The sequence below is a fragment of the Numida meleagris genome, chromosome 3, assembly GCF_002078875.1.
Source record: "Numida meleagris isolate 19003 breed g44 Domestic line chromosome 3, NumMel1.0, whole genome shotgun sequence".
NCBI classification, from domain to species: domain Eukaryota; kingdom Metazoa; phylum Chordata; class Aves; order Galliformes; family Numididae; genus Numida; species Numida meleagris.
Window position 1 is genome coordinate 13,523,992 of NC_034411.1, and position 27,950 is coordinate 13,551,941.

The 27,950-nt window shown below is 44.0% G+C and overlaps 1 protein-coding gene across 5 annotated transcripts in view; it reads left to right on the plus strand.

The window, feature by feature from the left end:
- The window catches only part of PAK5 (p21 (RAC1) activated kinase 5), a 169,984-nt gene that overhangs the window by 103,344 nt on the left and 38,690 nt on the right, over positions 1-27,950 (plus strand). For 4 of the 5 annotated variants that reach the window (XM_021390086.1, XM_021390085.1, XM_021390087.1 and 1 more), the window contains 3 exons: positions 1,691-1,830; positions 20,699-20,798; positions 27,253-27,467. In XM_021390086.1, coding sequence (XP_021245761.1) covers positions 1,801-1,830; positions 20,699-20,798; positions 27,253-27,467 — 345 coding nt within the window. In that variant the 5' untranslated portion in view covers positions 1,691-1,800. Of the gene's footprint in view, positions 1-1,690; positions 1,831-20,698; positions 20,799-27,252; positions 27,468-27,950 lie in introns of those variants that run through there. The other variant, XM_021390089.1, reaches the window with a different exon arrangement.

The window sequence follows — 27,950 nt, forward strand, 5'->3', positions numbered from 1 at the left end:
GTAGCACATCGCTTCTAAGGAAATGAGAAAGTGATGTAAAATGCATGGCTGGTTGGTTCTCCAGTTGAGTAAGAAGTGGTTTCTAGAGGACATGAATTATGCAGTAAGTCATTTTTAATATTAGTTTTACTGATGCTTTTTAAAGTGGCTGTGGCATTCTCTGAATGCAGCCATAGCAATGGCACTCTGAAAATATGTTAAATGATCAAAATCTATGGCAAAGAGCTACCCCCAAAAAAGACATTTACTTTCTTGAGTAAACCAGTGGCAGATTAAACAACTTCTTGCCTTGGAGAAAAAAGTCAGACCGTAGTCCCGTGAGCTTTGGTACTTGCATTGCTTTAAGCACAGGGTTAGTCTTATGGGTAGGATCAGAGTGTACACTCCTGCAGACCTGTGCTGTGCCTCTGAATTTGTGACCTCCATGTACAATACTGATATGAGAAGAGGTGGACTCAGAGGTTTGAAATCAAATCCAGACTCTGAGGGAGATGTAGACAAATCACCATGCAATCAAATGGCATTTATCCAGCTCTTTTTCTTCCCCACTCTGCTGTGTTTGTGTAGAAGGTGAGTCCCCCAGGGCACAGGCAGCACTGCATGCACAGCAGATGCAACTCTTGGCTGGTCACATTAGCTGAGAAAATTTTGTAGTGACTGGGATGAGTTTGACTACTTGACATCAGTTAAACTAAGCTCAGACAAAGCTGCTCAGAAGAGCTGAATCAGCATAATTCCTTGGTGGTGCTGGGGTGCAGAGAGGTTTGGTTTGTAAATGTATTTTAAAAACATCCTATGTGATGCCAGCATATAACCAAGCAAAAGGTATCCTGGGCCAAATTTTGTGGTTATTTGAGCTTCATTGATGTGCAGGAGCCATGTGTCAACTCATCGTCTTTTCCCTGTCTGCGCAGGCGGTATTTTTACCAAGCGTTCTGAGATTTCTGTAGAAATCCCATTGCTCACTGAGTTGATTGTTGCTGCTCAGTGATTGAGTTATCTGTGTAACTCTCCTGGCAGCTGCTGGGAAGCCGTAAGCGGTGGGGCCTCATCCTGCAGGGTGCAGGACTGCACTGGTTTGGTGGTAGAGGTAGAGTCATGAATTTTGCATTGGCCAATAGTGTAGGGCCTGTTGGGTCTGATCCTGCCAGAGGCAGAGACACATCTCCTGTCTGTTAAATTTGGTGGGTACTGAAGTGTGCTTCCCTGTTCCTGGGATCCTGAGCGGCAGGCCTGGAAGGATGGCCATCTTTCTTGGCAGAGGTGGAAGGAGAAGCTTGAGTTGCGCTGCCAAAGGATGGCTAGCCTGAGTCCCAGCCTCAGTGTCTGTGGACATTTTAGTGTTGAGAGGAGATACGGAGACATCAATACTGTGGTGGTGGTAAGCAGATTCCTCCTGAAGGTCCTCTGTTAAAACTTGGCTTTAAATAATACCTTGAAGAGATCTGGACACGTTCCTCCCCCTCAGCTGAGCTGCGTAACCATGCAGCCTCTTGACATGGGGACAGTGTCATCACCCTTTCCCCTCCTCAGTGCTGAATTCAACTCAAGGCCATAAGTAACTTCAGATCCTCCAAAACTATGTTTTTGACAAAAACACTATTTCTGTTTTCATCAGACATGTGACTGATCTTCCTATTGGTCTCTCTTGGCTTCTTTTCCATGATTGTTTTCTGATTGTTACCCACAGGAGCGCTTTCCGTCCGGGCTGAGCGCTTGCCCTCATAGGAGACGTTTCTTCAGCCTGCAGTAGCGGTGAGCTCCAACGCACGCTGGTCCTGTGATCCTCAGTGCTGTGGGATGAGACCTCCTGGTCGGCTCAGCCCCAAGGTGGGTCCCTGCTCAGCCATTCCTTCGTGATTTCCCCAGGGCCTTTGTCCTGTATTTCTCCTTGTTTGCCAGCTCTGTCCTTGCTCACAGCGCGCCCTCCTGCAAATCCAGATCAGCCCCGGGTTTCCAGATGTCTGCCGCTGTAGGTGGCCTTTCTGTTTTGAAAGGGAAGGTATTTAGAGACTAGAAAAACATTTACTGGTGGAAAACTCTAGCATTTGCAGTCCGTGCTTGGGTTTCTGGTAGCAATTTCAATATCTTTTCCATAATAATATTAATTTAAACAGGTACTGTTGAATGAGGGACAATTAGAGAGTGTTGAATTTTGTTTGCCTAATTTTCACTTCAGGCTGCCAGTGAGACTCATTGTGCTGATATTTATGGTATTACAACTGAGCAACTCCTTTTAAATCAGCAGCAGTAAAGCGATGTGAAACGAGAGGAGCGTTCGGTCTGGCACCCAGTACGGCTGCTGGCAGTTTGCTCTGATGCTGTAGGTAGTTGCAGCATTTTTTCCACTCCTGCAGAGATTCCTGCACAGCTGCTCTCCCCAGCAGCCTGATTTATGTCCCGGGATTTATGGAGCTGAACAAATGATTGTAGAAAAGCTATACACTTCATTACACTTGGGCCAATTTTCCCAAGCCAGAGGGCAAATCCTCTCTTCTCTACCTGTGCTCTGTTTGTGCAGCTGCTGTGCATCCTCATTGATAGTCTGAAAGCTGCAAGTGAAGGGATGTTTCAGGGAGCCTAAGGAGTCGCTTATTCTCCTTGGGGAGTTGAGCTTAATAGCGGTGTAGGTGTTGCTACAGTTTCTCACTGGGTGTGACCTTGCTGGGGGATGCAGCAGTATACTGGGGACCAAATCCAACTGAGCGTGTCGAAACAAGCTCAGTTCCAGTTTTCACATTAGAGAATTGCAGGATGTCCAGGAGCAGAATGGTTCTCTAACATTATGGTTAAAGTCATTTTTAACTGCCTCTCTTAAATCTGTATAAATGGACTCAGCATGGTGTAATGTGAATTAGCACTGCTGCCATAAAATTAAGATACGACTCAGAACTGAACCTTTGAGTCCTTTGTTAGCGAAGTTCCCTAGAGGGAAAGGAGACCTGTACCTGCAGTTCAGCTGGGAAAATAAAGGATTTAATCACACAAAGCAGCCAAAGCAGGGTAATGGCAAACGTATGTTTATTTCTTTTTTTTCTCTTCAAAATAAAAACTGATGAAAATTTCTGTAACGTCTTTTAAATTTGCTGAATGTTTGGTCTCAAAACACATTTCAGGAAAGAAACAGAATAGTTAGTTTCATCTCCATTAGCAGCTTTGGTAGTCCGGGAACTGTGTTGTTGCTATCCAGATTAATGAAGTGTGCAAATTAAAAGTTTTGTCGAATCCTTCCACTAGATCAAGCGTAACTGAAGTCCAAACTGGCCATTCATCAGCCGTAGGTTTGCACAGATGTTGCCACGTGTGGCATGAGTTGGCCCACAGGAACTTTTCTGGTGGTGATAAAGGAAGCAGAAGAGACTAGGCCAGGCTTTCTGATCCCAGCTTGAGTATTTAGCACTCTGCATTAAGAAATACAGATTTCCATGCTGAAACTGGGCACATGGTGTACCACAAATTTGCTGTTTCCATGGAGACAGCTATGGAAGCAGATATTTCCTTTATTTAAAGGAAAAGCATGGAACAAAGCACATGTACTCCAGATGGGTAGAAGTTCTTTACCAAACCCAGGCAAAAAGTGAGCCCGCTCTGGCTGCTCCTGCATAAATGAATTTCCTGGAAACCAACCACAGGCTCACGTTTGCATAAAGACGCAGATCACCCACCTGTGCTGGATGACTTCTGGTGTTCTAAGGGCTATGGATGGAGGTGGGGCATTACTGATCTCAGAAAGACTTGCTTCAGTGGATATGGGAGAGGGTTAAAAAGGGCTGAGCCTGTAGAGGTTTTATCAATTTATTAAACCCTCCTGTTGGAGGGAAAGGAACTGCTGAGTCTTTGTCTGTGTCTGATAAATTCAGTTCTGAGTGATCAGAGTGCTGGGAGAAGCATTCAGGGCAGACCTGCAGCAGATGCCATGTGATGCAGAGGTAATTCTGTTACGATCGGTTCATCTTGTGTAAAACGGGGCTGAAAAAATCCTCCTCAGTTACCTGCAAGAGCTGCTCCATTGGCCTTCTCCACTGAAGCTGGATCAAGTCAAAGTTACTTGATTGATTTAGCTCCTTCTCTACTTGCCTATCCTCTGTTACTCAATTTTCCATTACATCTGTGCCCTTTGGATCAGCCTCCACCTCCTCATATTGCCTATGCTGCTCCTGCCTTTCCGGAGAAATCCAGTGCAATTTCTACAGTTGTGCCTATCACTCTCCTCTCATCCCTCCCTGCTCATGGTTTCCCTGGTAGGTATTTTCTCTTTCTTGCATTCTCACTACAGGCACTTGTATCAAGGCTGTTTCGTAAATGCTGGGAGCATGCTTCAATGAAATTGATGTCACAGCAAGTAAAAGTGACTCGATTCTTTTGCTGGTTGCATGGTGTCACAGCCCCAAGGTGGTTCCCCACCTGCATGACAAGCAGTTGCACACTGAAAGTTTACTGCATTTTTTCCAGTGTTCTGTGCTAGAGTAAAAGAGCTTAATGCTTATGAGCACTGAAGAAAACTATATATTAACAGTAATGGATATTGCTCTGGTAATGGATAGTTCTGCTCTTCTTGTTTCCTGATTCATCAGGATAGATGGACATAATAACAAGAAAACTTTGCCACAAAGATCACGTAAAGCACAGAGCGGATAAAGCATGGGGTGAACAGGAAAGGCATCAGTGGGAAGCAGATGGGCAGCACAGTATGTGGTTTGCCTGGCATTTGTTGATAGGAGGCTCAGAAATGAGTTACAGTGGGACTAAGAAGTGGAAAAACACTGAAACCCATAAATATTCAAAAGAGCAAGAAGAAACAATTATATTGACCTAAATGACCATGGATGACTCAGAAGCTTAAAGGCAATGCATTTAAATCGTAACTGTGCATTAACAGCATGAAGGCATGTGGACAGAATGGGGCTGTGAAGATGGAAAGGGCAAGCTGCTAATTTCAGGAGCAACATACTCAGTAACGGCAATAATTTCCTTGAGGGTCCACCACCTTCTGCTCTGACTACAGAGACCCTTGACAAACCAGACTTGTAGGTTGGTATCTTGAATTCTGCCAAAACCAACTCCAGTACTGCTCCCCTCCTCTGAGCAGGGATTTTCATTAGGCTAACTTTGTCAACAGTTCAGTCTGAATCATTGCCATGTGATTCATCCTTATGAATTGCAGTCTGATTGCAATTTTTGCTTTTGTTTCTCCCAGCTGAAAGCAAGCTGACCTGCAGCTTTTTACTTTGTTGCATCCATAGGGAAATTCTGCTGTGTTGGCCCATCGTCATTTTTCTCTCGTTCCAGATTTTTTTAAATAGGCAGTAGAGATTACCTTGAATGAAAGGCTGAACTGACCTCTTTCAAACAGATCTCTTCCTGGAGAAGCTTGAATTAAAACATCACTTTTATTCCTGCAATTTAATTGATCATTTTACAGATGAGATACCACCAAAGTACTGTGATTGATTAAGTCTTTATGTCTTAGAACTTTGAAATCTGTTTCTCAGATAGAAAAGGTACAATAGCTATTCTGAAACCTAATCTTGATTTTAGGCATCTAGTGATTTCTTCTACATTTGGTTTTGATTTTGTTCTGTGTCCTTGTAACCATAATTTGTGTGTATTTATATTTCCAACCTAGCTCCTGCAGTGCCTAAGTTTGCTTCTCTGCATCTGTATTGCTTTGTTCTGTATTTATTCATGTTGGTGTACGCTTGCAGGGAGCTTATAAGCAGGAGGGGATCGACTTTTTACACAGATAGTGATAGGATAAGAGGGAATGGCTTTAAACTAAAAGAGGGGAGATTTAGGTTAGATGTTAGGCAGAAATTATTTACTCAGAGGTTGGTGAGGCCCTGGCACTGCTGCCCAGAGCTGTGGGTGCCCCATCCCTGCAGGCGCTCCAGGCCAGGTTGGATGGGCCCTGGGCAGCCTGAGCTGGTGGGGGGCAGCCCTGCCCACAGCTGGGGGTTGAAAATCAATGATCTTTAAGGTCCTCTCCAAGCCATTCTGTGACATCAAGGAAAATCCTTTTTATTTGCTGCCATGAAAAGTTATTCTGCTGGAGATGGTTCTTTGAAATCATATATATATTTTTTTCAGCAAACACTGAGAGTCAAAAATGTAGAGGAAAGTAACTAAATTGTTGGTAACCTTGGGTGACTGAGCACAGGGACAGAGTTGGAGATGAAGGTGAGTTTGAGATGAAGTCTGAGAGAATTTGGAAGATGATTCTGCATAAAAGGTAACTGAGCAGTAGTGCAGGGAGGACAGGTAGAAGCTGACAGAAGTAGTCCTTTGGGAAGCTGCCCGGGTGCAGCATGGGCATGGCAAAACAGAGAGCCCCAGGAAACAGGCAGTGTGGAAGTGCTGCAGGGGTGCCTGGCTCTGCCAGAAAGTGAAAATGGCGGAGAATGATTCTACTAAGTTCTTATGCACTCTTCAGATTTAACGTATGCCTTTAACCGAGAGGAAGAAAGAATAGAGTTCCTCCTCCCCCCAGTCTGTAATTTCCTTGCACTGATTATTACCAAGTGTGGAAGCATTTGCCTCTGCATGTGTGATGGATGCCGGCAGCAGCAGAAAGCTGTCTTTGGTAGTGGGGAGGGGGTAGAAAAAAAATCTTTTCTTACATTTCCTGGAGCAGAGCTCAGTGGAGCGTTTCAGATGCTTGCTTTCAGATTATTGCTGTTCTGCTTGCCTTTACCTTTGAATTAGAAAACTCTGTTAATAAGGCGATAGGTGGTTTTGCATGTTAGCATGATTGATTCATCCCCATGGGAGCGTACTCTTCGTTATTAGAAAGCAGAAAAAAATATAAAATTTGGTAATTAAACTAAAATTAGACTTCATTTACAGTTGTTGACTCTGAGATTTTCCAAGTCAGAAATGTCTGCCATTCTTTTTCCTTTCTGATAAACTTAAACTTTGCTGAATTCAGAGCAAATAATGTGCATCTTTATGAAACATCAGTACTCAAACTCTTCATGAAGGAGCATGGTTTAAGTTGCTGAGGCTTTGATTTCACTGAAACAGGAGGGAGTGGGACCCAGAGGGAAGCAAGCAGGCACTGATGTATTGAACCGCTGCAGTTGTTTTTACCACTGCTTTTTCCCAGCTCATTTCATTCTGAGTGCAGACTCAGCATCTACTGAGGCATGGTGTGATAGTGGTGTTGGGCTGGCTTCAGAACAGATCTGATGCATGGAGGAATGTGTCTGGTGTGTTGATTTGGCCAGAGGATGATTAATGCTTGGTTGTACACAATCATCACCAAAAAACAATGCCAGGAGCTTCTGTTTAAATCTGTAGTGTTATAGAAAGCAGCATGTCATTGCCTTAATCTTTTTGTACAGTCATTTAGCCATCAGTCTTTCAAAAGTTTAGGCACTTGGGTTTCTGTGTAAGACCTCCTCTGGCCTGTGTTACAAAGGGAATATGAAATAAGCTTTCTCAAATAAAGTCAACCACCTGCCCTCACCCTTGCCTTTGCATTTGCTGTCACCATTTGGGGTTATTTTTACTATCCTGCTAAGACAGAGGTAAATAGAGAAGAGAGTGGCTCGCTCTGTGATCAGAGGCTTCTTCCACTGAAGCCAACAGAAGTGGTTTTGGGGCTCAGATGACAAGTCAGAAAGCAAAAACAGCAATGAGACAGCTCTACACCGGGGCCCATTTAAGTGGGTTGTGCAGATGACTTTTCAAAGAGGTACAAAGCCCAGAGCAGTGGGAACTCTACTCTGCTCTCACCATGTGTGCAAGGGCCTTAACAATTCTGATAGTGACACGTACAATGATGTTTGAGGGTCTTGGAAGTTTTGGGAGTTTTCTTTTAGTTTTGAAGCTCCCTCCCATTAAGTCACACTCTGTAGGAGAAGTAAGCATTTTCTTTATTTCCGTATGGAATATCTAGTTGCATAATTGCTGTTCAAAAACAAATGAATCAATGTACTGAATCAGCTGTTTGTTTAGATGGTACTGAGGGTAGTATAGGTTCATTTGGCAGCTCCATTGCAGGTGCAACTTTTCCAGGCTGAGACCCTGCAAGTGAGAGAGGAGAAGCTCGTGTAGAGTATTCACTGATTTATTCATACCACATCTCATACGTGGATGAGCTGGGCCTCCTGCTTTTGTGGTGTCTTGAGCATTGTAACTTTCAAGGACAGGCCACAGGTAAGAGACACAGGGAGATGAGATTATTTGCATTTAAAACATCCAGCCTATACCTACTAAGGAGAAATAGTGGTTATAATAACAGTTCATTACCTTCAGAGTGCTACAGAGGAGTTACTGGAAAAGGTATTGTACAGCCCGCAATATTTTTTTTTTGCATAATCATTTTAAAAGCCGTCCAGGACTTCTTCCTGCATTTATCCTGAAGAAGCTGGAAATAATTTAGAAAAGTGTGCTGTCAGTAGCGCTGAACTCGTGGCTGCACAGTGCACATGGTTATGCAAGTTAGGGTGGGAGCGCAGAGTCCAACCAAAGGCTGAGTCAGGCTGTGTTGTACTGGAAGTTTTTACATTAATGAATGCTGATGAGCTGAGAGCGACGGGCACATAGCAGAGCCAGTGCCAGGCCATGCTGTGTGTAAGGTGCGTGGAGGTGCCACCAGGGAAGGTCCCCTGCTGCTCTCCAGTACTGTCCACCCAGGGGCAAGGAGAGGGGCTGCCTTCTCCAGTGCTTCTCATGTTTGTTGTCTGGAGCTGTTTTTTCTACTCTGAGTGTTTTAGGAGCACGTTCGGGATGGCAGAAGCGTGCTTCTAGCTCTTCCTTAGGTGCTGTAGTGATGTAGTGTCACCTGCACCTCCATGCAAAGGTGCTATGTGCTGCTGGCCTCCAGCTCACAGGGCTGTTGGGGAACATCTGAACATGCAAAATTATGTGAAGGCAAAAATGCGCCAGGAGCAGGGGTGACTTCAGTGCTGGAGGAGTTCTCAGTGGAGAGCTTTGAAACAAAAAGGTGTGCATACATGCTCATGCACAAATAATGCTGTGGAAGTTCAAGACAACGGTACCATTTGAAACGAGTGGTATGGATGGTGTCTTGTTATCAAGATTCTGCTAACTAGAGAAATGAGAAGCAGTAAAAATAAATGTTGCCTTGTAAAGGTTCTTGGGGAACAAGACTCATAGTTTAATGAGGATTGCAGCAGTTCTGCTGGGGAGGGACCCTGGCCCTGGCCCCAAGAAAAACACTGCCTTCTTTGAAGGAGTATTGCTGAGCACCCAGCTGACCTGCTGTCCATCCTATCAGGCAACTGCCTATCGTCTTCTTAGTGCTTTGGCAACCCGATCCAGAGTCAGCAAATGTAGGAAGATCTGCCACTGCTTTTGGTAAGCTTTGGAGTACAGTAAGGGAGGGAGCTACTGCCTGGAAGTGCTTAGGCCTGCTGTCTAGAAATGGATAAACAAGCAGCTGCTGGGAATAAGCCTGCCTTGGAATAGGACTGAGGCTCTGAAATTTCCTCTTCATCCAAGTGAAGACAAGTGGCTCGTGCCGTACAACATTCCACAGGTAATCCTTTCCTGGTCCACAGTAGCAAGAGGAGAAACAACTCCTTTCCGGTTAATTCTAACTGGGATTATGTAGTTGGTCTTTGTGATCTTTTGAGCTTGTGCCTGTAAATGCATGCACATAAGTAGCCTGCAGTCTTTTTATTCATTGTATTACTTTGTTACATGGAAATATATCTTAAAATTCTGACCAGGGATGTTTGCTGTTAGCCAGCAAAGTGCATGAATACACCCTTGCAGCTGAGAGTGCGCTGGCCAATTTAGCAGGAGACATTGCTTTGTCCTTTCTGAATACTGTGTTCAGGTTTATAATAAAATGAGTATATCCACTTTGTTTTTAGAAGTGCCAATAACTGTGATTTTGGAGCTTCTGCTAGCAAAATAACGTCTGTGAAGGCCTTCCATGTGCCACTGTGTCTTTACTGTGCAGAAGTGCTGTACAGAACGTGGTCTTAACAAAGCTCACTCACAGTCCTTCAACATGCAGATAATCCTGCGTCCTTCTATGGCCATGGGCTTAGAGAAGCAGACCAGCATTTTCAATTCCTATTAGGCAGAGCCGTGTATTGATCACTTGTAGCTTCCAAATATATTCACTGATATAATGTTAATTTACTAGTTGTGAAGTTTGAAACTTCTTGCTAAGCAATGAAAGGCTGTAGGACTCTGATTATTCTTCAGATTCTCTCTCAGGAAGACAGCTGAATAGAATTAAAAGGCACACCAAAGCATTTTGCAAAGCATGTACCTAAGAGTTTGTTGCAGCAGAAGGAATGGCTGCTCTCACACCAATTTTGTCATTTGGTTTCCCAGCACTTAGAAAATGCTGTAATTGTCAGATTACTGCATATTTATAGTGTCTCTAGGGGTCTTTGGGTCACAGAGATGGAAGATGAGTTTGATAATCAGGTACAGTAACCAAGTGGAAAGTGTCTTACTTGTTTTGATGGCAGTCTCTTCTCAATTCCGTAAATAATTGTAATGAGATTATGTGGCCTACCAAATGTCAGTGTGTGTAGCAGTGGTCTAGCTCCAGACAGGGTCTCCTGCTTGGTGAAAACCTATGAAATTATGCATTGCACAATCTGCAGCCCGCATTGGTTGTGCAGGGAAAAACTTGTTTTTTCCTCAGTCCGAAGTAAAAGTTTCAGTTCCCTGGTAATGCAGCTTGGATTTGTCTAACTATTGACAATTGAACAGCCTTCCACATACATCAGCCTTGGGATCTGAATTGCTTTACTCACACACATACCAGATCGTATTCTTTCTTTAAGAGCAGCTCTTTGAAGTCCATTCCCTGTTTTGACCCCATGAGTTTAGACCCAAGCTCAGGGTACACAGTATTTCCAACCCAGAGGAGCTGAAGTCATACTTTGTTACTGGATGCAGGAGGCTCTTGCTTTATTTTCTTCCCCTTGTGAAAGTCTGTGAAATCCTGATTCCTAAAGCCCTGAAGGTTTTAGGTGGAAGAAACTGTTATCAGTTCTTTGGAGGCATTTTGCTTAGCGCTTTTCAGTGGACATGGTAATTGGGTCATTTGGATTTCCAGGAGGACAGTTATGACAATTTGCTGCAAGAAGATGTTTTAAAATTCAGGAAAAAGAGTGCAGTAGGTTTTCACTATGCTTGGAGTGCAGAGTCTACCTTACAGGGCTATATTGTAAAGGTTTTATTGCTATTCATTTGCAATGTCGTGAATAATTTGAGTATCATGGCCATCTTAAAATCATCTTTCTGAAACCTTTATATTTCCTCATGACACATATTATGTCATCTTGTCTAATGTCCATCTAGAGCACAGGCAGCTGAAAGAAAAAATAATTAGGGAATTTACTGAAACATATGCTCCAAAAAAGTGAGAAAAAATAGACTGACATTGCTGGAGTTTTAACTTTTTTAAAATAGCTTTTGATTTTTATGTTTATCCTTCTTTTGCTAAGGAAAATGGTGAAAATGAAGTTTTGGTAGAACAGTAATTCAGTGGTGAAAGTAGTGTTTTCTGAACTCCTTCTGCCTGTTTGTTTCTTATCTCAGCCAGTGAACTGCAGTGTCCTTTTTAACTGAGTACTAATCCTGGTCCCCACCTCCTGGAAAAACTGCACGTGTTTCCCTAATGTGTTCTTTTACAGTCACTTTTCCCACTTGTCTTTTGATATTTCCCTCTTGTGTCAGCAGCTTTGTTTGGAGTTGGTCAGTAATGAAGTTGGGAATGGATGAGCTGACAAGGCTCCCTACCCCTGGAAGCAGTGCTGAATGCAACCAGAGTCAGCATGCAGAGATTTTCCCTCCTTAATTGGTGGTGTATTTTTGCTACTTAGACTGTAAGAGGAATCTTTAATGAGATACAGTTACACTAAAGATGGTTTTTTTCCAGGGATATAAAAGAAGGCCTAGGGCCTGGTGTCCCCCAGCATGGTTTCCCTGAGTAGAGCAGGAGCCATAGGCCCTTGATTTCCATGAGATGATGGCCAAGCTCTTCACTTATTTGTGGTGTCAGCATCTCCTTCTCTGTGGTAAATAAGACTTCTCAGAAAACACTCAGAGATCTTGCGTTTGCTCACAGACTCCTTGTTACAATGGTGACTTCTCAACAAAGTCACCTGATTTGGAGAGTTTGGTGCAAAGGCAGATGGTCTGCCCTGCAGGCTGGGCAGGGATGATGCCATGTTATTCAAGCAGGGCCGTTTCTTTTGGAATGGGTGTTTTGACATTATTGTACAAAAGTTTCAAAGCTGAACCGACTTGCACACGTGGTCATGCAGCAGTTTCTCTTGGTGTTGCTGGACCAAGGTTTTGGGAGTCTTCTCAGCTGGAAGCATAGTCGCCTGGCAGCCTACTTGCATAAGATTTTTTCTGAGGCTGACAGTGGCCTTTTGGACTATTTCAAATGAAGTACTTCATCCTGAAGAGGAAAAGTATGCCTTTCCCAGAAACAGAGTATGGATGAGCCCAGCAAAGTGCTGGGATTCGTATGTACGCATCTTTCCTCTGGAGGAAGAAATCAGTGCCGCTTTCTGTTCCAGCCTTGTCCCTCACGAGGCAGTGATGGTGATCTTCCAGGATGCAGTAACCTCTTCAGTTGTTCAAAACATACACACAGTCAGAAATAATTTCTAGTTTAGCCATTTAAAAGCTGGGAAACAAGAAAAACCCCTCACAATAGCATTCATCTTTCTGGATTTGCACTGACTACCCAGAGATAAAATGATTTTGTTGGTCATTGTTGTATCTGAGATTTAACATTATCATTACGTCTTCTATTAGGTTGTTTGGGGCTGATCTCAAAATTTCCACATTGGTTTCAAAGTTAGAGCAGAAAGGGTCTCCATTTATCCATTAAATCTTTATCTCCCAGTTCAATTGAAAATGGGTGAGACCCATCATTTCCTAGATGAGGTTCAGAGATACTGAAAGTCTACACAGCAAGATCTCTTACCTCCGGAAAAACTCAGCGTTGAAGAATTGTTCAAATGGGCCTGTTGACTGGTGGTAGATAAAGTGGAAGAGGACAGAGTGAGCGTCGCTTTATAAATATTCAAAGTTCTCTCTAAAAAACTTGTAGTAAACTTTGAGAAGGAGATAATAAATAGTAAGCTCTAGCAAATCCTGTAAGAGATCATTTCTCATTTTTAATATGGAAAATGAGTATAGCATGACAGCAATTCAGGAGATAATAGGATAAGAACTGACTTTCAAACCAGTTTTTCAGTTCTATGCAGAGAAAAAAGGACTAGAAAATATGTAAGAAATAAAAATGTAAAGTGGAACCTAAGCATTTGCAGTTTATTTTAGATCATTGAAATATTTTTCCTTTGCATTCAAGTGATGCTGGGCAAAACTTGATATTAAGGTAGGAAACCCGCAAGCATGATTTTAATCTTCTAGGTACTTGCTGTGGGTGTGTTAGCCTATAGACATGTTTGTTTGCATTTTGATGACATTTTGACACATCAAGTAATCTGATTTTGTGCCACTTCTTGGTAAACACAAGTCAGACAATGTGTTTTACTCTGAAGAGTATTTTTATTATCAGAGACTCACCATAAATAATGCATTACGTGGCCTTCATTTCTGTAGATTATACACTGCAAAAGAGATCTTTATATTACAAATGAAAATGGTAGTGGAAAGGGCAGTTCCTGAGAGCCGGAGCCCCTGCCTCATTACATCTTGGCTCTGGAGCATGTGGTGCTGTTGCAACTGTACGTCTCTGCTGGTGCATGTCAGTGCCTTCCCCGCAGCCTGCTCGCTGCGTGCTGGGAAATAACCTGTGCTGGTGAAGGCACCCCCAGCAACCCACTTGGGTCAGCAGTATGTCTGTAATGCCAGCTTCGTGGCCACCATCAAGTGTTGGGGAAGAAACTCCGTTTCAGAAGAGCTTTACATGGAGAAAAAAAATATATATATTTGAATGCCTGAGGCTGTATTTACTGTTTTGCATGTCGGTGGCAATCCATATGTTACCGTACAGTCACCTGAACCTGTAGAAGTGCTGACGTGTAATTAAGTAGTACTGTTTTACTGCTCTGGTTTTCTGCAGTGTTTCTTGCTCTTTCTGCTCACTCTCTCTGCTCTCCTGATATATCATCACATTTTGTCTTGGTAGTGTTTCCTTTTCCCAAATATATCTATTTTTTAATTCAAAACATTAAAAGTCGTCGGCTGTTTCTCAGTCCTTAGTTACATCCTTCATAGTATAACAGCATATATTTGAAAATACAATATAACAATAATAATAAAAAAACCTCTGGAAAATATTTCAACTGCTTTTAAGCTTCAGAAGTCACTTGAGATACGGGGTACCTTGCTGAATGCGTGTCTTACTTAACACCCTGTCCTATGGCTGTCCAGCATTTCCAGCAAAATGATTACCATTAGTTGTCTCAAACTGAGCACCCAGAGGATCATTTGTTTCTGAAAATCTGGAATCTTTTCATTTGCTAGGGCTAGAAGTATTTTGAGTTACCTCCAGGGGTTGGTGATTTGTCGTCTTTTTTTGTTTGCTTGGTTGGGGTTTTTTTGCTTGTTTGTTTTTCCCCTTCTTAATGTGCCTTGAGCTATTGCAAACTAATTCACTGCAGGAAACTCTGTCTGTACGTTGCTGTATGTGTGTGAGTGTGTATAAGATAATAGAGAGTGACTGACTACAATACGTGCATTTAAGCTACTCAGCTGAAAATTACTGAGCATTAAAATCCACCAGGGATCACACGAGTTCTAAATTAGGAAAGCACATGTCATTCAGTATGTGGAAATGAGTCCTTGTACAAGAGCAGCTTTCAATGAAAAGAATGAGTATTGTTCCCTAGAGTACATAAATCCTAGTTTGGCCACTCTACCAGCTTTTAGTATTTCTGTAGGAGCATACGTTGCCTTTTGTTATTATTTTTTTCCTGTATTTTGTTCTACTGTGCATTTCTTGTGGGCCATCTATCAAGAGACCATGCTCTGCTGTGATGAATGAGCTGTAAAGGAAGGATTCCGGTTTTTAACGTGGACAATGACAAGTTCTGGACAGCTTATAATTGTTTAAATGTATTTTTATTATATTGTACAGTGTCACAGTAACTCTGAAAATCTGTCCAATTTGACCTAAGGTTCAAATGAGCCAAATGCTGTAGGGTAAGTGAGCATTTTTAGGAAGGATTACACTTTTCTGCTTTTTAGGTGTGGTCCGGACGTCAGTCCGGATATATTTTTCTATGATTAAAGCATGTACGAGGGCTGCTCCAAAAATAATGCCTCCAGTTTTATTATGTTGGTCCATGACATTAGAGGCAGATGTTGGTGATACAGCAGTAGAGCTTGAACCTTGCCACCTATGTTGTTACATTTTGTTGCCCTGTGAAAGACGGCAGCAGAGGGCAGTCTGAAAAATGGTGTCTGATATGGAAGCATATATGAAGCAAAGGTGTGTAATTGAATTCCTCCATGTGGAAAAAAATTGCACTCATTGACATTCTTTGATGCTTGCTGAACATTTCTGGAGGCCAACCAGAGGATGTGAGCACAGTGAGGCGGTTTGTGCTGCATTTCAGCAGTGGTGGCAGTGACATGAACGACAAGCCATGTTCCAGACAGCTGTGCACAGCTGTCACACCATGAAGAGCATCTCGATCAGCTCATCCACACAAATCAGCGGATTACAGCCAGGGAACTGTGCACAGAGCTGAATATCAGCTTTGAGGCATTGGAAATGATGGTGGCAGTGTTGGAATATTGCTAAATTCTGCCAAGTGGTTCCCACAAATGCTCACACAGGAAGAGGAGGAATGCAGTGTATAACTTTGTCAGGACGTGTTGAACCAATACAAGGCTGAAGGTGACAGTTTCCTGGATTGCATCGTTACCAGTGACGAGATGTGGTATCACCACTATGAGCTGTAGTCAAAATGGCAGCCTCTGGAGTGATGATAAGGGAATTCCCCATTGAAGAAAAAGTTCAAGACGCAGCCCTCAATGGGTAAAGTGATGTGTGCCATCTTTTGTGATACGAAGGGGGTGATGCTTCTGGTTTTCCTGGATCCCTGACAAACCAACAACTCTGACTGCTACATTGTGGCCCTGATTAAGCTGAAGGCTCAAACTTAGAGTGAGGCCAGAGAGGAAGACAGCCTTTATCTTGTAACATGATAGTGCCAGTTCCCATGCCACTTTGGAAACTGTGGAACACACTGCCATTCTTGGCTGGACTGTCCAGCCACACTCACCGTATAGTACGGATTTGGTGCCTTCTGACTTCCATCTGTTTGATGGAAAGATGGATTGTGTGGATAGCATTTTCCTAGCAATGATGCTGTCATAGAAGCTGTGAAACAGTGGGTCACCCCCACTGGTGAAGATTTTTAGGGACACAGCATGCAGGCTTTTGTTAATTGCTGGCAAAAATGCATAGCTAATGGTAGTGACTGTGCTGAAAAATAGCGTTTTGTAGATGAGAATTTGCACTATCGAGTAGTGTTATTGTGCTCTGTGTATCTGTTATAGTTTCCATGGAAATAAATAGGAGGCATTGCTTTTGGAATGACCTATGCATTTTAAAAGTGTTTTAATGGCTCTGGAGTCTGTCCAGTCTTAAAAAATACAATGAGTCTTGAAAATCCATTGGTTTTAGACAAGTAAGTTAAATCCTCTTGACCATCAAACATTTTTTTTAAATTCATGTAGGTGTGCTATGAAAATAGTATTTCTGTACTTTTGAATCAAATAGGTAAGAGCCTGGGAAATCTTTATGGTCACAGGTGATTAATTATTCATCAGTTATGCTGTTTGAGTGCAGAAGAGCTTAGATAGCAGTGTAGTGGAGGATTCTCAAAGTTGAGGCTGCGTTGGCTGGCATAATTCATTCAAGATTCATAGATCTTTTTTGCAGATCTGATCTCCAGGTGGTCACTGTTTAATATTGTCATCTTGCTTCATTGGTAGGGTGCATCAGAACACTTTCTAAAGGTTTCTTTTATTGTTTCCAAATTGAAACATTAAAATAATAACCTAGAAAGGCAGAGGGTTAAACAGGGACATGGAGAAACTGGTCTCAAATGGATGAACCTACCTGGCATTCTCCTGCATGCAGTGTTATCCATCCACTTGACAAAAGACACAGTACTTTCAAGGAGGTCTGAAGCTGTGTATGTGAAAGAAGTAACAGGATCACCCTCTAGGTAAGACCAATACAAGAATGACCAAACAGAAGACATTCTGCCCATCAAGAAAAGTGCTGTGGGGAGAGCACTAAGTAGTATCTAATCTGGGAAGTCAGCTGAGATTTTCACCTCTGTCCCAGTGGTGCATCAATCCTGATCCGAAACCTAGTGAGCTTTTTAACAACCTTTCTACTGCTTTTATTGGCTTTTCTTTCAGCCCTCTCTGCTTTCCCTTTTTGTTTCATCTCCTGAAAAATAGAGTGGCGTTCTCTGGATTTCCAGTTCAAAAATAGGATAATGGAGAACTTATTTTTAAAAAATATGTGTCTGAAGCACACATTTAGTATCTCTGGAGGTGTTCTAGAAATGCGTAGATGTGGTACTTAGGGACGTGGTTTAGTGAGCAGTATTGGTGGTAGGTAGACAGTTGGACTAGATGATCTTAGAGGTCTTTTCCAGCCTTGATGATTCTCTGATTTTTTGGCAGAGGTAATCTGCTCTGATTGTAGGCAGCAGAAAAGGAGCCCCACCAAGAAGCTTAGAACCACCCTTACAGCAAACAAAGAAATACAAAACTATTGTTGCTGCTATTCTTTCATTTATAAAATGTTAAATATTTTCCTCATTTTATAGCTATTTATACGTACAGATATGTCCACCTGTGTATGCAAAATGTTGCAGCAAAGCAAACTACTCTTGGGGGGGCCAGAATCGGAATTTCTGCAGGTTTCTTCCTTGCCTGTATAATGACCCACAGACTTCACTTTCACTCCTTAAAAAGAAAGAATGACAGGTCAGAATGAAAAAGTTGATAAGTAGCTGAGGAAGAGCTGCTGGACAGTGAGTTAACGTTCAGGTTTATCAAGAGCCAGCCCAGCTCTGGAGCTGCACTGAACAGCTGTTGTAACCCCCTGGCTTGAAATCAAGGCAGGTGGCAAGGCTGAATTCCCTGCCATATTTTTGTCTCATGAATTTTCTGGGGTTTGTGCCTTCATTCATGAGCAGATTTGGTCTCCTTCCGTGTGCTTCGGCAGTGGGGAGTTGCAGCTGTGCCAGCTGAAGGAGAACCAGTGTGATTTCTGCCTCTTGCTTCCGGAGTATTTCAGCGCTCAGAGCTGCCATCAGTCAGTGAGCAGACAGTAGCTCTCTCCTCGAGATGGAATACCAGCCCGCCTCACATTTATCTCAAGTACTGGCTATGCAAGCTGCTTGACACGTTAATTTAGTTTGTGCTTCTCAGTTCGTACTCTTTTCGCTTATGATCAAATATTGGGAAAGGTTACAATTAATCATAGAGTGAGAATGGAAGCTGGCAAAGCTAATGATGGATATTACGTTCTGTTTGCTCTGTAGGAGAAGAACTGAGGTACTTGCATGGCAGAAAACTATTATTAGTAGTGAGAAATTACTAAAGGAAAGCAACCCACACCCATCTCCCATTTTGCAACCTATGTTCCTTCTTTAGAGTTTTTAAAAATGAAGCAATTCACTAATGCTGTTGGCTGTAACCAGGTTTTGTGGGCACGTGGCTGCCTTTGCAGAGTTGTGAGGCACCAGGAGGTTTCAGCTCTCAATGCAGCCCTGTGCTCTGGGCTCGTAGCAGATGAATATTCAATGTATGTGAAGCCAATTTCCAAACACTAACAGCATGCCTGCCCCCAAGCAGCAAGGCTGTATGGCAGAAGAACCGCAGGGAGTCCTTGCAAAACAAAAACAACGTGGACTGCTGGACTGACTGTGGTGTGTGCTTGCTCTTTGAAAATGAAGTAATTGCTGGTTGATAAAAAGCAAAAGTGTTGCTGGCCTGAGACAGATGATGGAAAATGAGCCATTCCCGAGGGAGTATTTATGACCCAGCCACGTGCTCAAGCAGCAAAAGGTTTGGGTAAGAAATACTTCCAGGCTTCCCAGAGCAGGCATCTACCCACAGCTATCAGCAAGTGCTGCTACTGGGCACAGAGTATTCCCTTGATTTAATGGGACACAGCATCTGGCTGCTGAAATTGTAACATAAGGAAAAGAAATGGAGCTTGTGTAGCTGTGGTATGCAGCCATTAAAAACTAAATTTTAAAGTAAAAATACCCATCTCACTTTATATTATTTATAAGGTTGTCTTATGCTTTTAAGTACGGCAGAATTTCACAGTCCTTTGCTCACTGCTGGTCAGCAGGATTGTCTGGGATTGCAAGTGCTGTTGTCAGTGCCTAGCAGGTGCACTTGGGGCTCCTTGGTGGTTTTCAAGGTACAACACAAAATAAGCCTTTCTTACTCCCTTGTTTTCAATCTAAAAGAATAGCTACTTTCTGAGAGAGGAATAAAAAGCATATCCCACTTTTTCATTGGGAGCAGGGCCTGGCCTTTGGTTGCTACTTAAGCCACAGACTTCTGTTTACACATGTGGTGATTTAATTGAATTGCTCCTCGTTAGGATACGATAAAAGGTATATAGAGCACCTTAAGTCATAAGGTGTTCTGTGTTTCCTTTTATTTCAGCTGCTCGGGTTTTACATGCTGTAAGTGCATAACTGTTCTCCAGGGCTAATTACGTGAACTTGGACTTTCACCATTTCAGTTCATCAGCTTGTCTCCATATCCCCTATCTCATGTACAGGGGAGAGACAACCTGCCAGAGTCCTGGGATGGAGCCAAGGGTATGAGACTGCATAACCGGAGCAACCTGTCATCTCTCCATGGGAGCCAACAGAACAAACTTGGGGACACAAGCTGGGCAAGGCTTCACATTGTCACAGGGAGGCTGCTGCTGTACATCCATGGAGGTGCCCTGAGCTCAGGCACCCTCATGCAAGGACCTGAATGGTCCCTTTCCATGTGACTGGGAGGCAGCACACCGCAGTTGCAGCAGGCGACAGAGTGGATTTGCATTGCTAGTCTGTCTGCCATAGCCTTGCACATGCAGGTGTCTTGGATGTAGGGAATTTTTTCAGTGTGTCACGATTTGACCTATCATCGGAGGCCGTGCATGAAATTTGGACTGGTCCAGATGTCCACTGCACTGTGGTGATCAGTGAATTATTTCTGTGCATGAAAAAGAGTGAAATGAAAAGGAGTCTGGTATAGATCTAACAGCAAGGCTGTGCTGGTTGAGTCTAATTCAGTTTGTTAGGCACTGCAGTAAACGGCATTAAGTGAGAGATGCTGTGATTGCTCCTGATAGCGCGTTTTCAGGATTGCCTCTGTTCCTGCAGCGGCTGGATGGAGCTTTGTTAGAACCATTTGGCATGCACCAGCAGAGCAGAGAGCGTGCCCTTCCTTACAGGAGAAGTGAATAACAGAAAGACTGGGATGTCACAGGGCAGGGTTTTTTAAACCTTACGAATGGTTGCACTGCCATCAATACTGGCTGTTGTTATACCAGCTCCCCCCAGACCTTGCATGGAGCATCACCTTGCCCCATATGTGCTGCAGTAATCAACCAGTCTGTGTGTTAGCAAAACGCCTACAAGCAGAGGACAGACGTCCCAGTTATGCTCATCCCCACAAAAATAGCAACACCTTAGGAGTATGACAGCTCTCATTTCCTCTCGTTCGGTAGGGGAGAGCGCAGGAGGAGCTGGACAGAGCGATGCCACTTGCTGAGAGACTTGGCATGGTCAGGAATACATTGAAGGCTGTCAAGAGGAATTTAGTTAAGGGTGAGTGCTCTGACATGGGGAGGGATGCGTGAGGGTGCCCAGCAGGCAGCCCCCCACAGCCGCCAGCCTCCCCGTGTCTCTGCTCAATGCAGGCACTTGCCCCATGGCCTGCAGGATATTTTCTTGACCAGCTCCTTTAGGAAATCAGATTTTCCTAACAACTGCAAGAGGATGGCTGTGCTTTGTGACAGAGATTGGGTAAGTGGTGCCTGAATGAACGTTTTCTTTAAAAGGATGCATTCTGTGCTCTTGATAGAAATTTTGTTAACATTTATGTTGCACAGATGCCATCCAGCATCCTGAGGAAATGGAGAGGTATTGCCAAAACAGTTTGATAAACCTTGGAGAGCATTTTCATTTATTCACTTGTCCAGGCTGTTTTCTGCTTCTCCACATGATTAAATGCTTCATTTTTTTAATATCAGATCAATAAAGCTGTGGCAGAAAGATTAAATTTCCTCTTTTTGAGGTCTGAGGATGAAGCACCTTGTGTGGCACATTCTGGGGACAAAACCAAGGCTCTTCTAAGCCAGACTCAGGAAGTGTCACTGGCTTGGCTTCCCCAAACCGATATCCTCAGGTAGTCAAGGACAAGTAGCATCATTCACATGCAGCAATGCTTCGGTGCTATGATTTGAAAAGGAGAGAGTAGTTGAAGTGATCAGTGGTTTGACAAAGCATAGTGAATGGAGGTTGAATTGGGCACACAGCCCTGGCAGCTGCAGCCTGATGTGCAGCCTCCTGTTCACAAACACTGTTTGGGGTAAGTGCAAATCCATGGAAGATTCTTCTCCACGGTGTAGATACATACCTGTGTGGTATTCTAAGAATGTGACCATGCCTTCAATTGCATGAAGTGTTGTATTAAAGAAACCAACAAACTGACTGGACGGCTGGGCCCAGAGTGTGGTGGTGAATGGAGTTAAATCCAGCTGGCGACCGGTCACAAGTGGTGTTCCCCAGGGGTCGGTATTGTGACTGGCCCTGTTTAATATCTTTATTGGTGATTTGGGTGAGGGAATTGAGTAAGTTTGCAGATGACACCGAGCTGCATGGGAGTATTGATCTTCCTGAGTGTAGGAAGGTCCTACAGAGGGACTTGGACAGGTTGGATCAGTGCGCTGAGGCCAGCAGGATGAAGTTCAACAAGACCAAGTGTCAGGTACTGCACTTTGATCCCATCAGCCCTGTGCAATGACACAGGCCTTGGGCAGAGTGGCTGGAAAGCTGCGTGGAGGAAAAGGACCTGGGAGTGTTGGTCAGCGCTTGGCTGAAAATGAGCTGCCAATGTGCCCAGGTGGCCAAGATGGCCAGCAGGAGAAGGGACGTGATTGTCCTCCTGTACTCAGCTCTGGTGAGGCTGCAACTGGAGTACTATGTTCAGTTTTTGACCCCCTCACTGCAAGAAAGACACCGAGGTGCTGGAGCATGTCCAGGGAAAGGCACTGAAGCTGGTAATAGGTATTGAGCACAAGTCTTCTGAGGAGTGGCTGTAGAAACTGGGATTGTTCAGTCTAGAGAAGAGGAGGCTCAGGGGAGACCTTATTGCTCTGTACAGCTGCCTGAAAGGAGGATGTAGTGAGGCGGGGGTCAGCCTCTTCTCCCAAGTAACTAGCGTGATAGGACTAGAGGGAATGGCCTCAAGTTGCGTCAGAGAAGGTTCAGGTTGGATGTTAGGAAGAATTTCTTCTCTGAAAGAGTGGTAAGGCATTGGAACAGGCTCCAGTCCTGCTGGTGGAGTCACCGTCCCTGGATGCATTTAAGGAAAGGGTAGATGTAGTACTTAGTGACATGGTTTAATGGGCATTATTAGTGGTAGGTGGGTGGTTGGACTAGATGATCTTTAAGGTCTTTTCCAACTTTAATGATCCTATTATTATTCTTTAAGAGAAATCAGAGGAAATGAAGTTTGCTTGGTATTGCTGTGTGTATTAATTCCAGTTGTTTAGAGGGAACATGGTAAGGAGAGGTCAGCTTTGCTTTCAGTGAAACAGAGACCTTGCTGGCTAATGAAGCGAAGAGACAGCACGCAGCATTTATTATTGATGCCATTAAGAGCCAGACAGGGCTGTGCTCCTTTCAGTGGTGCCAAGTGGCTATTTTAAAGAGCTGGTGAAGAGGCTGCGTTGCCCAGAGCCCTCCTGCCCCACTCCGATGGAGTCAGAGCTGCTGTCACGTGGGTTACCACGCTGCCTGTCATGGGCATAGCCCCATGGGAGTTGCTCTCCAGCCACGGAGACACACAGTATTTGTGCTTTTGCCTGCATGGCTGAATCCGTCTCATGTTGTACGAGGTGCTGGTATTCCTGTCTCTGTGCTAGAGCTTCACGGTCGATTTAAGCTGATGTAAGCATGAGCTGCAGTCAAAAGGGAGAGTTTCTATTGCTGCCCCTATGTGAATGTGTGGCCTTAGCATCAGATTTGAGGCTTAAATATTCTACTGAGAAAGTAAATGTGTCACTGAACCAAATTTCACATGTACATTCATCTACAGTAGTATTTTTTAAACGGAAGAGCAGAAGATAAAAAAACACAGTTTTACAGCCTGGAGCAGAGGAGCTGAGGGGAGGCCTCATGGCGGCTGCAGCTCCTCACATGGAGCGGAGGGCAGTGCCGAGCTCTGCTCTCTGTGACAGCGACAGGGCCCGAGGGGACGGCATGGAGCTGTGTCAGGGGAGGGGCAGGAAGGGTTAGGGAAAGAGTTTGCCCCAGAGGACGGTGGGCATGGAACAGGCTGCCCAGGGCAGTGGTCATGCCATCGAGCTGCTGGAGCTCAAGGAGCAGCACTTTCAGACGTTGTGTTTGGATTTTGGGTGTTGCTGTGTGGAGCCAGGAGTTGGACTCAGTGATCCCTGTGGGTCCCTTCCAACTTGGGATACTCTATGATTCTAATAATGTCTTGTCGAATTATTATTGTTTTTAAAGGTAATATGTACCATTGCTGGCTGATGAGCTTTTACTTACTGGTGTTTGGGGCTCTGGATGACTCCATGCAACCAGTAGTTGCACTAGGGAATAAGTCTGGCGTAGAAACTGTGCAAGCACTGGCATTGATTAGATGAAGAAGCAAATTTCTAGTACTGCTGGTTTAAAATGCAACTCCAATAGGCCTTATAGATTCAAATCCCAGAGGGTGAATGAAATCAATCCAATGCCATTGATCTGATGCCAGCTGTGATTAGTGGAGCCCCACGGATGAACGGTGAATACAACCTACTGCTGGCTGCTTATGTTTTAGCCTTGAAAGTGAATGACAGAGTTCAACCACAAAGACTTTGGGTTAATCTGGAAAGATTTCTGCAAGTGCCACAAGGTACCATGAACAAGAAGAATAAAAGGGTCATAATGTTGGAAGTGGAAAAAGGGCCTGGAAGCCAAGTGATGATTACAACAAGTTTCAGGAGAGGAAGATGAGAAAGATAACTTAGGTTAGCAGACATGGAGAGACTGTCAAACAGGGCAAATTTGGAGGGAGTTCAGAGAAGGGAAATGAAGCCAGAAAAGATGAGACCTGCAAAAAAAAAGGCCAACGGGAGCACGTCTGCTCCATCTAAAGAAAATACACACAAGGGAGACGTTATCACTTGCAAACGTACAGGGGGGAGGTATAAAGCAGCCAGCAATCAATTTCCTAATAACGGGCTTGATCTTTTAATGAACTAGTAAGATGGAATGAGAGTAGAACAAAAACCTGATTTATCATCCCATCTTTTCTGCAGTGGCGGCAATGCAACTGTATTTTCTTCCCTTAGCTTGTCTCAGCAGCTTCACCTGAGTCATAAAGTTGGGGCAGTGTCTTCACAGCTCAGTCTCTTGTGTGTTATGAGAGGTTTTATTGAGCTCCTGGCCTCTTTGCCTGGCTGCTTTTTAAGGCAAATACTTCTGTTTCTGCTGCTTTAGGACCTACCAAGCCCCGCTTGAAATGGCCACAAGATCAAGGTGGAAAGCTATCTTGAGGCAACGGAAAGCAAGCAGAGGGGTTTCTGAGAACAGGGCTATATTTCATTGAAAAGCAACAGGACCTTTCTTCATTTCCCTGGGGCCAGGGATTTCTCATCCTTCCTTCGACAGCAGTTTTCTGGAATCCTTTGTAAAAGTCACTTCTGAACTTGCCTAAATCACTGGGCTCTGCTCTGTTTTAAGGTGGAACCCAGAAACCCAGGGATTAATCCAAATGGTCTGTGTGTTGGCTGTTTCCTGTGCTGATGCAGTCAGCAAATACTTTCTTTGCTTTTGATTTGCAGTTAATTCCTCTTTCCAGTTTGCCCTGAAACCTTTCTTGCCCCAGCAATCCGCCCATGCCCCCTGCAGACCCTCCTGCTGCCTCCTCAGCTGTCCTGGGAGGAAGGCAAACCTACTCTCATCCTGGGGGCAGCCAAAAGCTGAACCACAAAACAGTGCAAAGATAGCTGAAATAGTCACAAAGTCAGAATCAAGCTTGGAGCAAATTGCCATAGTGATATTTGTAAGCTTTTTTGAACAAATAGTTTGGCGCAAAATATTCCAAGCTGAGTGCCTCTGGTCAGTGACAGTGATGCTAGATAAGTAGTCCTAAATAGTAGTGATGCTAAATAAGTTGTACTTCCACTTTTCCATGAGGAAAGAGCCCACCAGTCCCTGAAACACAGGTTCAGCTCCTCCTTTTAGAACTGATGCAAGGCTGTGGCACAGATTGCAAAAAACATCTGAGATCAAAGTGTGAAAAAGTAAGTTTGGGAGGATTTCCATCACAAATACGATGGAATGTATGGTTTAACCATCCCAGGATGCTAACAACACCTTGAGAATAACAGAGGGATTTTGATTAACAGATCTCCAATCGTGCCAGGGAATAACTAATGTAGTTTTTCAGAAAGCTCAGTTTCTGCATTGTAAATGCTGTAGCAGAGCTTTACTAGACAGCCAGCTCAACTTTGGTCTGTCCAGCAACCTACAGGCATGGAAGGTCACTGTTCTTCTGACAGCCTCCAGTTCCTAGCTTGTGCAGCATTGGTAGCAGAGGGACTTCTCTCTTCCCGAGCGGGTTAATGCAGATGGTGTGTATCATCTGCAAAAAAACAAATGAGCTATTCCTGCATCCTGCACCTGTAAATAAGTAGGGCCCTTGCTGTAATTAATCCCACCTGAGGGTGCTGGCCCCAAGCCAGCAAGCTGTACCCACCCAAGCAAAAACCCAGGTACTAGGGGATGTGCTGCTGTCTTTCACAGGAACTTGTTGCCATCTGAAGGACAACTGGTGCTATGTGAATGTGATGATTATAGCAGCGGGTAGCATTGTTAAGCAGGACTGTCATGGTTTTATGATTTTTGTTATTGGTATTCCACGTCATAACATCATGTAGAGTACTGGGAGTTAAAGAGTTAATGCTCCAGTTCTGTGAATTGCTGATTTTTCTGGGTACCTGGTTCTCAGAAGAGAAGAAGGACTAGATACCCCCAAGGACTTTGGGTTTGGAGGGAAAAATAAAACTCCTCACAAGATACAAGACTGCCTCAACTTCGGTTTTGGACACTCTTATTTTATTTGATTTATTAGCCTCAATTCTAATTATATTGTATTATATTGTGTTATCTTGCATTCCGATATCATATTTAGTAAACAAACCTTCCTCCTCAGATCGTTGCTGGTGTTTTGTTTTAAGGCCCTTCTCCCTACCCTTCCCCCTTTTCCCTTTCCCGTGGCGTGGGTTCATGTGTCCCCTGTCCCATAAGTCACAGAACCAGCTGGTAAACCTTTGACACCTTCCCCCCCAGCCGCCTTTTTTTTTTTTCCCCCGGACCTGCTGTCCCCCTGTCACAGGCACAGACAGATCTAGAGATAACTCCATGACAAGGACCCTTTACAAATGCAGATGAAGGCACTTAGACCAGGTTAGAATTAGATCTGTACATGCTATCTGAAGTGGCAGTGTGGGAATAAACTCTGCTTTCCCTACTGCTGGGTGAAATCTAGCTGTGAACATCCAGGGGCCAGGCTCTCAGCTGGGTTGAGTCATCTTTTCTGTGAGATCTAGCGTATAGATTTAAGATGTAAAGCTGTATGTTTGTTCTGCTGGTGTGTCAGGGCGCTGCTGTCAGAGCAGAGCAGTACAGGGCTGCAGCTGTAAAACTCAGGGCTGTGAGCTTTTGTGGGATGCAGCGTGCAGCACAAGCAGACCAGCAGAGGAAGGAGTAGGAAGTAAGACCTGGGGCCTTCTCTTCTGGTTATGGGGGCAGCTGGTTGTTTCATGAGGTCAAGGTATCATTAACATGTGTAGATTAGAGGTTTAAGTTTGTGAAATCTCTGATCTTCTGAGAAGGGGGATAGACCTCAAAGGTGGTATGCTTGGAGTAAAATCTGTGTAGGCTAATAACATCCAGTGAAATTATCCATACAATAGAGAGAGTGGCTAATGGCTGCAGCAAAGCATTAAGATGTTTTTTTTCCTTTCCTCTTTCCCTGTTACTTCTCCAGGTTTTTCCACCATGTTCGGAAAGAAAAAGAAAAGGCTTGAAATTTCTGGGCCCTCTAACTTCGAACATCGTGTCCATACTGGCTTTGACCACCGAGAGCAGAAGTTCACGGGACTACCTCAGCAGTGGCACAGCTTGCTGGCGGACACGGCCAACAGGCCGAAGCCTATGGTGGACCCCTCATGCATCACTCCCATTCAGCTTGCGCCTATGAAGGTATTGTGCAAAGTCTGTCTTTCTTGTTGCCTTTGGATTTCCTGACCTATCTTTAATTGTGTAGTTGAAGCTGTATATGGGCTTAGCCCTAAAATGCCTGCATCTGCACTCAGAAGGTACCTGCTGCATGATGGGGGCTACCGTTCTAATTTCTGTATGGAACTACATCTTAGTGAAAGGTTAGCTGACAACTCTGATATAACCACTTCTGTATACTTACTCTGCCCACGTTGCTAGAAATACAGAGATCAGAAGGGGGTGACGTGTCAGGCTTGACCACTAAGCACAAACAGACAGAAGATATTTGTTTGCATCACCAGGAGCAGCTGGGAAGCAGGCATGGCTGGGACAGAGGGGCAGAGCTGCAAGCACAGAGAGAATTGGAAATCCAAACATTTAATACTAGGGCTATGAGGTAAAATTGTATTTATAAAACTTGTCCCAGAAGAGCATGTGTCACCGGCAATGCTTGGGCCATGTATT